This window comes from Orycteropus afer, unplaced genomic scaffold, assembly GCF_000298275.1.
Source record: "Orycteropus afer afer isolate SDZICR_OR568_19922 unplaced genomic scaffold, OryAfe1.0 scaffold00014, whole genome shotgun sequence".
NCBI classification, from domain to species: domain Eukaryota; kingdom Metazoa; phylum Chordata; class Mammalia; order Tubulidentata; family Orycteropodidae; genus Orycteropus; species Orycteropus afer.
In genome coordinates this window covers 5,773,360-5,788,510 of record NW_006921601.1, presented here as the reverse complement: position 1 = coordinate 5,788,510, position 15,151 = coordinate 5,773,360, and the positions used below count along the sequence as shown (strand labels likewise).

At 37.5% G+C, this 15,151-nt stretch overlaps 1 protein-coding gene across 1 annotated transcript in view; it reads left to right on the top strand.

Moving 5' to 3' along the window:
* The window catches only part of DENND5A (DENN domain containing 5A), a 105,076-nt gene that overhangs the window by 49,739 nt on the left and 40,186 nt on the right, over positions 1 to 15,151 (top strand). Inside the window, exons 6-8 of the mRNA XM_007954994.2 lie at positions 2,061 to 2,248; positions 13,078 to 13,395; positions 14,844 to 15,059. Of these exons, the coding sequence (XP_007953185.2) occupies positions 2,061 to 2,248; positions 13,078 to 13,395; positions 14,844 to 15,059 (722 nt within the window). The remainder of the gene's footprint in view (positions 1 to 2,060; positions 2,249 to 13,077; positions 13,396 to 14,843; positions 15,060 to 15,151) is intronic.

The following is a 15,151-nucleotide window of genomic DNA, read 5'->3' as shown; positions in this document are numbered from 1 at the left end:
CTGCAAATGGATCTCCAGTTTTGCCAGCACCATTTATTAAACAAACATTCTCTTCCCCATTTAATGGATTTTGGGCCTTTGTCAAAGATCAGCTGACTATTGGTCAATGGATCTATTTCTGGGTTCTCAATTCTTGATTTATAAAATAAATTCTTAGGATGTCTGAGATTCTCAAGATTATTGCTGTTGAGTTGATTATTTACTAACATTCCTATCTAGAAAAAGGAAGCTGGAAAATACAAGAATTGATGTTTGATCTGGAGGATCATTATAATTCTTCTTAGTAATAGTGCTAGTTTAATAGTAGAACAGGAGGATTTCAGCAGAAGGCAGATAAACAAGTAGAAGTGTCCAGGTACCTGATGGAATTGAGACATCAGAGAGGAGGCTAAAGGTAGAACTTGTAGTGGTCTGAATTTTGTTACTCATTTGTTGCTTGATTTTATGTTGGAGTAAATATGTTTTCTGAAGTGATACATAGATTTTCTAATTTGGTCCTTGAAGACATGTTTTCTGTGATTTGGGAAATATTTTTGTCCTTGCCTCAGTGGGTGGGGGATGCTCACTATTAATTGTTTTTAATGTAGAAATGCTGATGCTTCACCTGGGCACAATGAAAAATGAGGTAGAATCTCTCCTTGAATTCTTACCAGAGCTTGCCCCAGCTCTTTAGTGAATATAAAAAAGTTCTTATTCTTTTGTTGTTCTTCTAAACAAATTGTATTTATTATTATTATTATTATTAGTTATCAAATCTCTGAGCTCATTTTTACCCACTGATTTCATTATATCACTTATCTGTTTCCTCACAGAAGCCATTGAAGCACTTCCCTGAAGTATACTCAAAATGTTTGAAATAATGAATTTTAAGTTAGTAATTTCTGTTTGCATTCCTAGGAAAAAATAATTCTTTTTAGGTCATCCTCTATTTTAGCCAGGAGCAAGATGATAGACAGCTTTCAGAGCTTTATTAGTGAGCTGCTCATCCATTTTTCTGGATAGTGTATTGTTCTTATAATTTCTTTATGAACCAACCTTTTGGTTAGCAGCTGAATGCTTAACTGTTGCACCTCCAGGGCTCCTATATATGTGTTAAAATATTTGTAATATCTGTTTGTGTTATTCGATTATTTTCCTTTTTCATACACAGAACCAAGCTGTGTTTTGCTTAAGTAGTGGATAAGCTATTCTAATCCTATGAAAGCTCATTTGAAAGCAGCCTTTCTTGAGAATATTACCCATGTGATTTAAAAATGTATCTTTCTTAAATGCCTGAAACCATCACACTATTTATGAGTATTAATTTATTAACTTTCATTTTGTTGGCTTTCCCATGTATTTATTAACTATTTTAAAAAGAGGTCTAGAAAATTGCATTCTGAAGAAAAACTAAACTTTGAGCACAAGTTTCCCTTCTAGGCTGTGGTCTTTGATCTAGAAATTTGTGGTACTAAAATTAATCTTTTTGGTCTCTCAAGTTCTGTGGAAGAATTTTACTGAAGTGTAAAAGTATCACTTTTGTGCTGCTCCCATTGAGGAATAGCTGCCAAGTATGGGGCAGGCATTAATAGTGTGGAAATCCAGCTTCTGCATGCTCAGTGATTCTCTGTGCTTGATCTTGAAGGCAAAACTCACATCACATCCTTTCATAATGCACTGCAGACATATCTGAGTGTGAATGAGTCTGTTTTGGCCTCCATGCAATATGCAGATCGAATTTCACTTCACTACTCCCAGTTCCTTTTACTTAAGACAGTCTACATAGAAATCTTGTTTCATGTTTGGAGTAAGGTACTATTTATGACTTTTATTGTGTTTCTATATTAAATTTTATTACTAGCAGGGAACTGTGCTGTGTGGGGGTATATTTCAATTTGTGGTCCATTGAGGTCCCTGGGTTGTCTGTCTGATACCCACAAGGGAATCACTCTCTGAGCATATTCTTGTTGAAGTTTTCGGTTATTCTTTCTAAATGCAAAATTGTATTAAAGGTTTTAGCTTACTGTTTGGGAAGTAAGTGTCTCATTTTTGACTGGTTTGTGTGTGTTTTTTTGACCTAGATTACCAGAGACTGATGACTGTGGCAGAGACGATTACAGCTCTCATGTTTCCTTTCCAGTGGCAGCATGTCTATGTCCCTATTCTCCCGGCTTCTCTCCTACATTTCTTAGATGCTCCTGTTCCATACCTGATGGGCTTGCATTCCAATGGCCTGGATGACCGGTCAAAGTTGGAGCTGCCTCAAGAGGTGAGAGAAACTTGGTGGTTGGATGCTGGTGCCTCTGGACCCTGGTCCACTGGGGAGAGAAGAGCTTTGGAATGAGCCCAGGGTGGTGTCACCAAGTTTATTTTGTTTTATTTTTGGAAACATAAGTAACTTTTCAGGAAAATGTACAAACAACGTACATTTAGCTTAATTCATATCATTTGGGTACACTTGTTAAACTTGTTATCAACTTGATTTGTTGTTATGTGCTGTTGAGTCAGTTCCAACTCAGTGATTCTATAGGATAGGATTTCCTAGGCTGTAATCCTTACAGGTCTTTCTCCTGTAGAGTCACTGCTAGGTTTGAACTGTCAACCTTTTGGTTAGCAGCTGAATGCTTAACTGTTGTACCTCCAGGGCTCCTATATATGTATTAAAATATTTGTAATATCTGTTTGTGTTATTCGAGGATTTTCCTTTTTCATACACAGTATTTTAGATACTTTTTAGACTTAGATTATTTTTATTATGTAAAACTTGAAGCATATAAAAAAATAGTAAATAGATCCTTGTGCCCCCAACACCCAGCTTCCAACAGTTATCACACATGTTTAAATTGTATTTCACTTCTACATTTCTTACCCTCTGTTATTTTAAGCAACTGTCTCATAATTTTTTAACTACTTTGGAAGTCAGTCATGTGTAGATGAATAAGTGATTTTCTTTTACAGGCTAAAGTTGATCTGTGAAAGTTGAACTTATCATAGTGATTCTTAGAATACAGAGCCCATTTTCACAACTTCATGATTTAAGAGAATATGGAAGGCCTTGAGAGAGTACTTCTTCTCTCTTGTTATGAGGATAGTCTACTTTTCTTTCTTATTTTTTTAAATACCAAAATAATTGATTAAAAATAGGTATTTATTTGTTTATTTTCCTACTTCATAACAAAATAGCTTTAACGCATGATTAAAAATAAGATTGTTTTATTTTTCATTTTTCTAGAATTACTGATTCTAGAAAATCTGGCCTTTTTATGTTATTTTGTGGCTAGTATAAAGCTAGCTGGAAGGACGGTTTTCCTATTCTGAATTTCTTTTATGTATTTATTAGAAAGGTCTTGGAAGAAAACTTTGGGATAGACATACATTGGTGTCCGTTTCCTCCTTCCACCAAAAAACTTTTTTGCGAAGTTGTTTGTATATAACAGGGGCACATGAGCAAGGGGACCCCAAAGAAGGGGCATTCTCATGGAATTGGATCTGAGTAGCACTCATGTCATCAGAATCTTTGATGGCCACCCCTGATAGTTACACCATACTTGCGATATTTAAATTACAGTAATTATTTCTCTTTGTGCTTTTTCTCACTCCTGTGGTTTTTCTTTTATAAAAAATTATACTTTGGTAAAATATGTATAACAAGACATATTTACCATTTTAATCAATTTAAAATATATAATTCAGTGACATTAATTACATTCACTGTGGTTGCACAACCTTCACCACTATTCATTTCCAAGTGTTATCCATTACCCCAAACAGAAACTCAGTATACCTTAGGCATTAGATTCCCATTCTCTTATTATTAGTAGTAACCACTAATAAATGTTTCTATATTTATTTGCTTATTCTATATTTCATATAAATTATATATATATTTATATTTCATACAAAATTTTCCTTTTGTGTCTGGTTTATTTTAATCAGCATAGTGTTTTCAGGATTCATCCATGTTGTAGAAATTTCGTTTCTTGTTATGGTTGAATAATATTCTATTGTATGTATTGTAACACATTTTGTCTATCTTTTCCTCTGTTGCTGGACCTTTGGGTTGATTCTACATTCTGGCTGTTGTGAATAGTGCTGCAATGAACATTGGTGTATGTACACATATCTGTTGAGTCCTGCTTTCAAGTCTGTTTGCTGTGTACCTAGCAGTGGAATTTCTGGGTCATTTAATAATTCTATGTTTAACTTTTAAAGGGACCACCAAGCTGTTTTTCATAGCAGCTGCACCATTTTCCATTTCCACTTGGAAAACAGGAGGGTTCCAAGTTCTCCACATCCTTACCAACACTTGTTATTTTCTGTTTTTAGGATATTAGCCATCCTAAGTGGATGTGAAGTTATATCACAGTGATTTTGATTTGCATTTTCCTAGTGACTAATGATATTGACCATCTTTTTATGTGCTTTTTGGCCATTTGTATATCTGCTATGGAGAAATGTCTATTTAAGAACTTTGCCCATTTTTTTCATTGGGTTGTTTGTCTTTTTGTTGTTGAGCTGCATGAGTTCTGGATGTCAAACCCTAATTAGATATATAGTTACCAAATATTTTTGGCCACTCTATAGATTGTCTCTTCATTTTGCTGATTCTCCTTTGGTTTTAGAATCAAAATATCTTCCTTGTCACTTACTTCATTTCCACACCTTTTGCTTTGTTTTGATTCTATAGAGTTTTGTGATAATTGGGGTGAGACAGTATTAATTGAGGAAGGAAAGATCTAAATGATGGAGAAAAACAGTGAGATGGGATTATGGCCATATATGTGTACTTGTTTGTTCTACTCATAAATATACATGAAGACTAGATATCAAAGATTGAAGAAAGGGAAGCTCATTGTTGTTTGCTTTGAACAAATGCATGTTGTATATTGACACTTTTTCCTAGTAAACCTGATTGTAATTTTGTAAAGTCAAGGTAAGAACAGCAATAAGAAATAGTTGTAGTTAGAAGGGCAAACAAGCATGCTGCATGCATAATTTAATAAATAAGTCACTAAGAAGAAGCCAGATTTCACGGTGTTATTTTCAGCTTTGGCATTGCTTTACATTAACATGGGACCCAAGTTTTGTTCCTTGTAGGATCTCTCAGCATCATATTCTTTGCCTCAGGTATGTGGGTGTATGAAGAGGTTGCAAAACCAGCAGTGTTTTTAGTGAGACTATTGAGAAACCATGGTGGTTTGAGAAACTCAGATGTTTACTCCATTTTGGAATACTGGATCCTGCACTTCTGTAGTGTTTGCCATCATTGCTGCAACCTGTGCATCTGAGCTTCTGGCCTCTCCCTGTGGTCTGCTTGGGAAGGAGTGGTGACAATAGGACTGTACAACACTTGAGTGTGCTTCATAAGCACTTTCAGTCTTTGAATCACATTTCATCCATACTGTCCCTCAAGAGTAAATATTTACCCAAGGAAGAGTCGCTATGAGTCAAATCTGACTCGATGGCAGTGAGTTTGGTTTTTGGTTTTGTTAGACATAGCTGATATTTTTGCCTTGATTTTTAGCAGATCACCTCTGGGATATCTGAATCTGGGTGGTTCCCATGGGAAATCTCACACTGGGGAGAAAAGAACTTGTTTTTTCAAGGAGTGAAACAGCACCATGGGGTACACTAATGAAAAAAAACTCACTGCCATGGAGTCGATTCTGGCTCATAGTGACCCCTTTCAGGTTTCCAAGGTGGTAAATTTTTTACAAAAGTAGGTTGCCCAGTCTTCCTTCTGCAGAGTGGCTGGTGGGTTTGAACCACCAACCTTCTGGTTAGCAGTCAGATGCCTTAGGCACTATACCACCAAAGCTCCTTACACTAATGAATGGAGAGTGATAATATCTTTGAAAGACAACTCTAGAGTTTCTATAAATAACACATTTATAGTAAAAGATTTTAACTTAATACAGAAGCCTAAAGAGTCAAATAAAAATTACCTTAGATTTTAATGTCAGAGATAAGGACTTTAAACATTTTGGTGAACATCCTGTGATGCGTTTATGCTGCTAGATGTTTTGACTTGGGCCTGGTCAAGGGAGCATATTCAGGGGAGATAATGGGATAGGATTGTGCAAAACAAGGGCAAGGAGGCCACATGTTCTGACCTCCTCTAATCCCACAAGAGGAAGACAGAATCACCATCAATAGCCCAAGGCCTATTACTTCAAGGCCGGACATGCTGCCTCCCTCCAGCCCTTTCACCAACTGTTCCTCCCAAAGCACCACCACCTCTCTCCTGTGTTCGATAATTCACTGCAGTGGCCACACAGAGCTCACAGATTATGAGGTTTATTAGGGAAGCACCAGGTTACAATTGAAGTTCAGGAAAAACACTCAGTCTCTCTCCCAGCCCACCATCTCTCAGCCAAAAGTCTCCCACAGTCTCTCTCCCAACAGTGCATGCCCCTCGGTGTCTCACTCAGCAATGCGTGTCTCTTGAGTTTCTTTCCCAGCAGCACATGTCTCTTCCAGCAGCACGTGTCTCTTGTAGCATCATGTCTCTCGCAGGAGCATGTCCTTCCTCAGCCAGCAGTCAAAGAGAGAGTTCTGCCTCTAGGAGGCCTCCTTTTGAGCTTGGCAGAGTGGTCAAACCAACCAATCATAACAACAGAATTCTAAGCACCTGAGAGTGAACCTCCCCTAACATTGCATTGTGCCTCACCCAACAGAAATAACCCAGGTGGATAACATTTACAATCAGGAGCTCCTCAGTTGCTCATTCCACCACTGAGTTTACAATGATTTATGGGTAGAAAAGCCATACTAAGTAATTTACTTCACTGCAGATTGTCATCAAAGTGAGACTTGCTTGGAGGAGAGGAGAATATACATTTTCTAGCCCCCAGATTAGAATTCATCAGTGGCTGCCCAGTCCTTGGGCATCAGAAGTCTGTGAAAAGCGCTTTGTTCCTTTTGACACCAACACTTGAGCTCAGCTGGCCCTGAGCATATGAGAATGCTGGGCTGTCTTTGTGAGGCATGCTTTGTCCTGCTTCTCTGTTGGGGTTCATTGTCTGAGTCCAGGAAGGAGGCGTTCCCTCACAGCTATGTCAGGGGAAGCAAGCAGAGGATATTAAAGAAGGGTGTGTGTGTCACTTCTTTCTAGCTTGGGCCCTTCTTTCTCACTTTTTCTCCTTTCTCAGGTCTCAGGATAGTTCTTCAATAGCCTCTTCCGCCTTCCCCCACAGTTCCCAAGCAATCTGTGTGATGAATAACCTAGAAATAGAGTAGGGGGGAAGCTGCCTGTGATTTGTTGTTAGGATCCCAGGGCTGGGAAAGGGTCTTTGTGATCCCATGCAGAAAGAGAGTTGGGACATAGGGAAGATTGGGCGATCTACTTCCATAGAGATACTGCCTTGGAAACCCGAAGAGGAGTTGCTATGAGTTGGGACCGACTCAATGACAGTGAGTCTGGTTTTGGAGTTTTTATATGGTCACTACCCCCTGAGTAGCTAAATCTTAACAAGGAAGGGAAGTTAATGAGGGAAGCTGATGGTATAGGGTTCAGAACCTCTTCCAGGCTACTTCTTGCCCCTAAAACTGTTATGCAGGAATTGACTTCTTCTCAGCTGAGGAGAGCAGTGCGTGAGGCGTTTGTGGTAGGTTTGTCAGTAGTTTCAGTTTGCCAGACCCTCTGTGTGGTGGAAAAAAGCAGTGTCTGTTGTATGAGTCTAGTAACCGAATGGCCCTCTTTTTCCATTTGCCTTCTTACCTCTCCCTTTTTCAGTCTAACTAGCAAAAATGGCTAGTGTGAAAAGTGGCTAATGCTGAACTTCTTTCTCTCCTGGAGCCACCTCTGAAGATACCCACAATATGTGGACATAGCATTTGCATTGTCTAAAAGTCTTTACAGACATTCTATATTTGGCTGATAGCAGTGGGAAGAAAGCCAACCAAGCATTGTTGATTGGATGCATTTATTTTTGGCTGCTGTTTTTTCCTACTGGAGGAACTGTTTTTTCTCCCACTAAAGAGACAGGAATTGAGAGATAAATGTGTGTCACAGTGCCATGTTTTATTAATGTATAGGCAGGGCTCATGAGGCAGGTAACCTTCATGACTAGGTAATTCAGTTCCATCTTAACTTTTAAAGGCTTGGCTTGACAGTGTAGAATTTAAAAATTTTAAAGGAATAGGCAAAAAGTAGCCCCTTCTTACATGCTAACCATCTATTGGCTCTTTGAGTAGGCAGGGCTCAAAGATACCTTGTGGAGGAATTCTAGAGAGAGAAATTTAAAGTGATTCTTCTAGTCTTGGAATCTTTCAGATGGAAAAACTTTTTTTTTTTTTTTTTTTTTAGTTATAGATTAATAAATAGTAATTTATGTACTCAGCAAATGTTTATTGAATGAATGACCATAGAAACATATTAAGAAGTGTAGTTTTAATAGATTGAGAGTTTGTGGAATAGTTATATTAAGGAAGACTTATCAAATTACCCTTCTGTCTCTTAGAAGACAAAGCTTATTTGCACAGGGATAAACACGTGGATGAATGGAACAGCATTTTGATACACAGTAAAGGTACTGTGCCAAAGGAGGGACTATTTAATAATGATGTTGGAAAAATTGCTTATCCATAGGGGAAAAAAAATGAAAAAGAATCCATTCCTCATGCCATAACAAAATCAACTTCAAATGATTAAGAAATTAAATGAAGCAGAAGTTTAAGTCTTTTAGAAGAAAATATTAATGAATACTTTTCTGACTTCTGGGTAGGGAAAGATTTTGTAAAGAAGGTACAGATGGCTCTATGTATAAAATAATTTGATATTTTAAATTAAGAAAAAGACAAAGCAAAAAGATGATTACTAGGAGAAGATATTTATAACATATAACATACAAAGTGTTATCAAGAGAATGTGAAGAACTCCTCCAAATCAGTAAAAAGATGATAGACAACCCAATAGAAAAAATAAGCTAAAGATAAAAGTAATCATTGCATAAATCCCTGCCCTTCCCTCATTTCTTAACTTTACTAGCAGTTATGGAAATGTAAATCAAATGTCCAATAAACTATAATTTTATACCCAATTCAGTGGCAAAATGTAAGAAGCCTGGTATTACCAAGTTTTGGGAAGGATTTGTAGTATCATTTTAGATTGCTGGTAAAAGTACAAATTATTATAACCAATTTGGAACTCAGCTTGGCATTGTCTCTTACAAGGCTGGACACTTGCATCCCTTACAACACAACAGTTCTAAGATATACCCAAGAGAAAATCTTACATATGTTTCAAAGGAAACATGCAGTAATGTAAAAGCAATACTGGAAACAACTCAAATGCCTTTTAACAGAAAAATTGAGTAATAAATTTTGATATAGTCACATGGTGGATATAAGAATAAACGTGAAAGAAGTACAGCTACACACAAAAAATGGCTAAATTTTCATAACATTGAGAAAAGAAAGTACTAAACGATTGTTTAAAGGAATGACAATCTTTTTATAAATTCAAAAGCAGTAAAAATTTTAAAGGCATAAATATAATGTTTTTTTTTTTTTTTTTTTTTGCAAAAGCAAAAGGATAATAATAGTATTAAAAAATTGGCAGTGCATTAAACCTCCTTGTCTAACTTCAGGAGAGGAGAGGAGAATCATTAAGATTAGCAGCATCAGTCCAAAGCTGATACCTATCAATTGTTCACATGCAAGTTCAAGTTGAAGCTGAAGAAAATTAAAACAAGTCCACAAGATCCAAAATACAACCTTGATTATAGCTCACCTGAATTTAGAGACTGTCTGAAGAATAGATTTGACACATCACTAGTGACCGAAGAGTAGACAAGTTGTGGGATGGCTCCAAGAACATCATACATAAAGAAAGCAAAAGGTCATTAAAAAGACAGGAATGGAAGAAAAGACCAAACTGGATGTCAAAGGAAACTCTGAAACTCACTCTTGCACATAGAGTAGCTAAAACAAATGGAAGAAATGATGAAATAACAAAGCTGAACAAAAGATTTGAAAGGGCAGCTTGAGAAGACAAAGTATTATAATGAAATGTGCAGAGACCTGGAGTTAGAAAATCAAAAGGGAAGACCATGGTTGCCATTTTTCAAGCTGAAAGAACTGAAGAAAAAAATCAAGCCTTGAGTTGCAATATTTAAGAATTCAGTGGGCAAAATATTGAATGGTGAAGGAAGTGTCAAAAGAAGATGGAACACACAGAGCCACTGTACCAAAAACAATTGGTTGATGTTCACCTGTTTCTGGAGGTAGCATATGATTAGGATCCAGTGGTATTAAAAGAAGAAGTTGAAGCTGCACTGAAGGAATTGGCAAAAAACAAGGCTCCAGGAATTGACGGAATACCCACTGAGATGTTTGAACAAATGGATGCAGCGCTGGAGGCGCTTACTCATTTATGCCAAGTAATTTGGAAGACAGCCACCTGACCAACCAACTGGAAGAGATCGATAGTTGTGCCCATTCCAAAGAAATGTGATCCAAAGGAATTGGAAACTATTGAACAATATGATTAATATCACACACAAGTAAAATTTGGCTGAAGTTAATTCAAAAATGGTTGTAGCAGTATATTGACAGGGAACTTCCAGATATTCAAGCTGGATTCAGAAGAGGACATGGAACGAGGGATATCATTGCTGATGTCAGATGGATCTTGGGTGAAAACAAATAATACCAGAAGGATGTTAACCTGTATTTTATTATGGATAACATTGTGAAGAATGGGAATGGCAGAACACTTAATTTTGCTAATAAGGAATCTGTACATAGACCAAGAGGTGGTCATTTGAACAGAATAAGGGAAGACCATGTGGTTCAAAATCAGGAAGGGTGTGCATCATTGTTGTATCCTTTCACCATACTGTTCAGTCTGTATGCTGAGCAAATAATCCGAGAAGCTGGATTATATGAAGAAGAACACAGCATCAGGATTAGATTAACAACCTGTGATATGCAGATGACACAACCTTGCTTGTTGAAAGTGAAGATGACTTGAAGCACTTACTGATTAAGATCAAAGACTAACTATAGTCTTCGATATGGATTACATCTCAACGTAAAGAAAACAAAAATCCTCATAACTGGACCAATAAGCAACATCATGATAAATGGAGAGAAGAGTGACATTGTCAGGGATTTCATTTTACTTGGATCTACAACATCCATGTGGAAGCAACAGTCAAGACATCAGATGTCATACTGCATTGGGTAAATGTGCTGCAAAAGACCTCTTTAAAGTGTTAAGAAGCAAAGATGTCACTTTGAAGACTAAGGTGTGCCTAACCCATGCCGTGGTATTTTCAGTCGCTTCATGTGCATGTGAAAACTGGACATTGAATAAGGTAAACCAAAGAAGAGTTGATGCTTTTGAGTTGTGGTGTTGGCGAAGAATACTGAAAGTACCATGGACAGCTAAAAGAATGAACAAATCTGCCCTGGAAGAAGTGTAGCCGGAATTCTTCTTGGAAGTGAGAATGGCCAGACTTTGTCTCACCTACTGTGGTCATGTCAGCAGGGACTATTCCTGGAGAAGGACATCATGCTTGGTAAAGTAATGAGTCAACAAAAAGGGAAAGACCCTTAGCAAGATGGCTTGACACAGTGCCTGCAATGATGGGCTCAAGTATAGCAGGGATCGTGAGAATGGTGTAGGATGAGGCAGTGTTTCATTTTGTTGTATACAGGGTCACTGTTGTATACAGAGTCACTATGAGTCAGAGCCAACTCAGTGGCACCTAACAACAACAGCAGCAGTAGCTGTAAAAGATAAGGACCCTTTTTAAAACATAAAGTGGCTTTATTTTTTATGTTCAAATCTTTGTCTCAAATTTATTTCAATTTTAATTGTAAAATTATTTTTTGAATGTGATACTATATAAGAATTCTAACATTCCTAAACAGTCATTTGTCCCCCAAACATTTATTGAATAATTCGTGGATACATTCAAGACTGTTCTTTTCAATTAGGTGGTGGTTTTATGTTTATTTTAGAATCCAGTAAGGTTAAGTCTCCCCTCAGTTTTCTTGGCTGTTTCTTTCTTTTATTGTTCTATGCAAGATTCAGAATCAGTTTCAGGTACCACTCTCAGGAAAAAAAAAAAAAAAGTTGGGATTTTAAAAAAATTTATATTAAATTTACAAATTTTGCGGTAATTAGCACTTTTTAATATAGAATTTTCCTATATAGTAATAGTGTATATCTCTCCATTTGTTCAAGTTTTGTATTCTATAATGATAATAACAGTGTTAACATTGTATACTTACTCTGTGCCAGGCACTGAGCAAAATTACGATGTTTAGTTTTGTTATCCTTAAAATGAATTTAGGACATAGGTTATCCCCATTAATAAACACACTACAATAAAGGAAATGACAGTTGGTTATAAGATAAAGATATAAAAATAAAAGGCTTTTCTAATTTATAGGTGTGAGAAAATTCCAACTGGGACAGGAACTACAAAGTATTTAAGTTAAAAGAAATGTGCAAGACCCCTAAGGAAGAGAAGAATGGATGGTTAAGAGTTTAAGAATATGACTGTGACACAGTCAGGCTGAGTTCAAATCCCAGCTTTGCCACTAATGAGCTGTATGACTTTGGACATGTTACATAACCCTTTTGCATCATTTTTGTCTGTAAAGTAGGGCTAATAGGTATTACCAGGTTGTTACTTGTCAATCCAGATTACCTACACTGCCAGCAGTGTGAGTGAGTGTTCTCTTTCTCTACATCCATTCAGAAGCAAGCTTAAAGCCAGAAGGGAGCATAGAAATCATCAAGCCCAGCCACCAAATCTTAGAAATCAAGCTTGAGGCTCAGAAAGGAACAATAGTACGCTCAGGGTCATATAGGGAGATTGTGACCGAGTCAGGTCTGGAACCTACACTCGACTCACTTGTAGTGTTCTTTTCACTACTTCTAGAATTCAAGAATTTGTCAGACATTTAATGAGCATTTATTGTATGTGAGACTTCTGTGCTAGATGCTTAAGATGTGTGTCATTATATAATCTTCATGTCTGCCCATTTCAAGTGTTTTTCCTTCTCTCTCTTCATTATCCTTTCTAAAACTTCTTCCTAAGTACTCTGAGTTCATACTCCTTATCCTGTTTTGATTTACAGGCTAATCTCTGCTTTGTAGACATTGACAACCATTTCGTTGAACTGCCAGAGGACTTGCCTCAGTTTCCCAATAAGTTGGAGTTTGTCCAGGAAGTCTCTGAGATCCTCATGGCATTTGGCATTCCCCCTGAAGGGAATCTTCATTGCAGTGAGAGTGCCTCCAAGCTGAAGAGGCTCCGGGCCTCTGAGCTTGTCTCTGATAAGAGGAATGGGAACATTGCTAGTTCCCCTTTGCAATCCTATGAACTCCTCAAGGAGAATGAAACTATCGCCCGACTGCAAGCTTTGGTCAAAAGGACTGGAGTGAGCCTAGAAAAGGTAAGGTGTTGTGTATGAGTCTGTGACAAGTTTGTTCTGTTCTCAGGTGTTGTCATGGTGAAATAAAGTATGGGGTGAGAAACATCCAGTTTAGGACAAGGCATATTTGTAAACAGTGAAAGAATGCTCTGTATGGGACACTCTGGATTCAGCTCTGGCAGACATTATCCTAGTAAATGCTACTTGAATCTAACTCTGGGTAGCTCTTCAGTTGGACATCTAGGAAGGCTCATCATGCTATGTGAACACTACAACAGAGGGACTTGGAGGGATGATGGTAGTAATCCTTGTGTTCAGAGCTCTTTCAGATCCATTGCCCTGTAAGCTTCACAGCAACCCAAGGCAGACAGAGCAGGTATTATCATCTCTGATTTTTAGCTCAAGAAACTGAGGCTTGGAGAGTTTATAAATATTTTGCCTATGTTAAATGCTAGTAAGTGGCTGAGGTGAAGGTAGAATCTGGTCCTCTTGAATTCTAGCCCTGTGCTCTTCCCAGAGATGTACTTAGCTTTCCATTTCCTGATCCAATTTTGTTGGAACTATCAGCTTTCAGTACTTGTGTGCCCATCTCTTCTTCATCCACCTCTTTCCCACTGTGAAATTACTTTTGTAAATTACATATAAACAAAATGGGCTAATGTAATCATTTTGTTGGACTTTTTTTTTTTTCCTTCAGTAAAGTGTGAAACATTTAATTTTTTCTGCTTTATTTAATTAGTACAGTAGATATTAAAAAAAGATTATGGTCAGTTGAAGAGGAGCAGAGAAATATTTAGGGAGATTAAATAGTTTAAAAAGGCACAGTAAGGAAAATCTTTAGGGAGAAAGATAAAGAAAGTGATAGAGTGAGAAAATCAAAGAGATGAAGAGGGAACAAGGGTCTGACCTTGTTGCTTTGCACTGTCATTTTCTCACTGACTTCCTAGTGTCCCTTCTTTTCTCCAGACTCTTGAGATTATTAGCACCTTCTCCTCTAGAGCTGCATCTCCCTCTGCCCACAAGCTCTTATCTCCACTTTGATTGACTTGATGGATACCTTCAAGTAGAGGGCCTTCATTTATCTCTTCTGCATGTCAGAATCCCTTTTATCGTTTTCCCCTTTTGCATATTCCCTCCATTGCTGATTAGTAAATGATCACCAAAACCCAAAACAGACCCATTGGTGTTGAGTCAGTTCTGACTCATAGCAACCCTATAGGACAGAGTATAACTACCCATAGGATTCCCAAGGCTGTAAAATCTTTACAGAAGCAGACTGCCTCATCTTTCTCCCACGGAGCAGCTGGTGGGTTTGAACAGCCTCCCTTTTGGTTACCAGCTCAGCACTTAACAACTGCGCCACCAGGGCTCCTTAGTAAATGACCACTGGGAAAAAACCAGATGAATTGCATTTCTTTGAGGTAAAAGCAAAAGCTTACATGTTTGCATCTGTTGTTTCCTTTTTATAGCTGGAAGTGCGAGAAGACCCCAGCAGCAATAAAGATCTCAAAGTACAATGTGATGAGGAAGAATTTAGGATTTATCAGCTAAACATTCAGATCCGGGAAGTCTTTGCAAACCGTTTCACTCAGATGTTTGCAGATTATGAGGTGTTTGTCATTCAACCCAGCCAGGATAAGGAATCCTGGTTTACCAATAGGGAGCAGATGCAAAACTTTGATAAAGTGAGTGTAAATTCTATTGGGGAGCAGGTTGGGAAAGAGAATATGCCAGAACTGTCTTGAAGATGTAATTGAAAATGAATTTTTCTTTCATA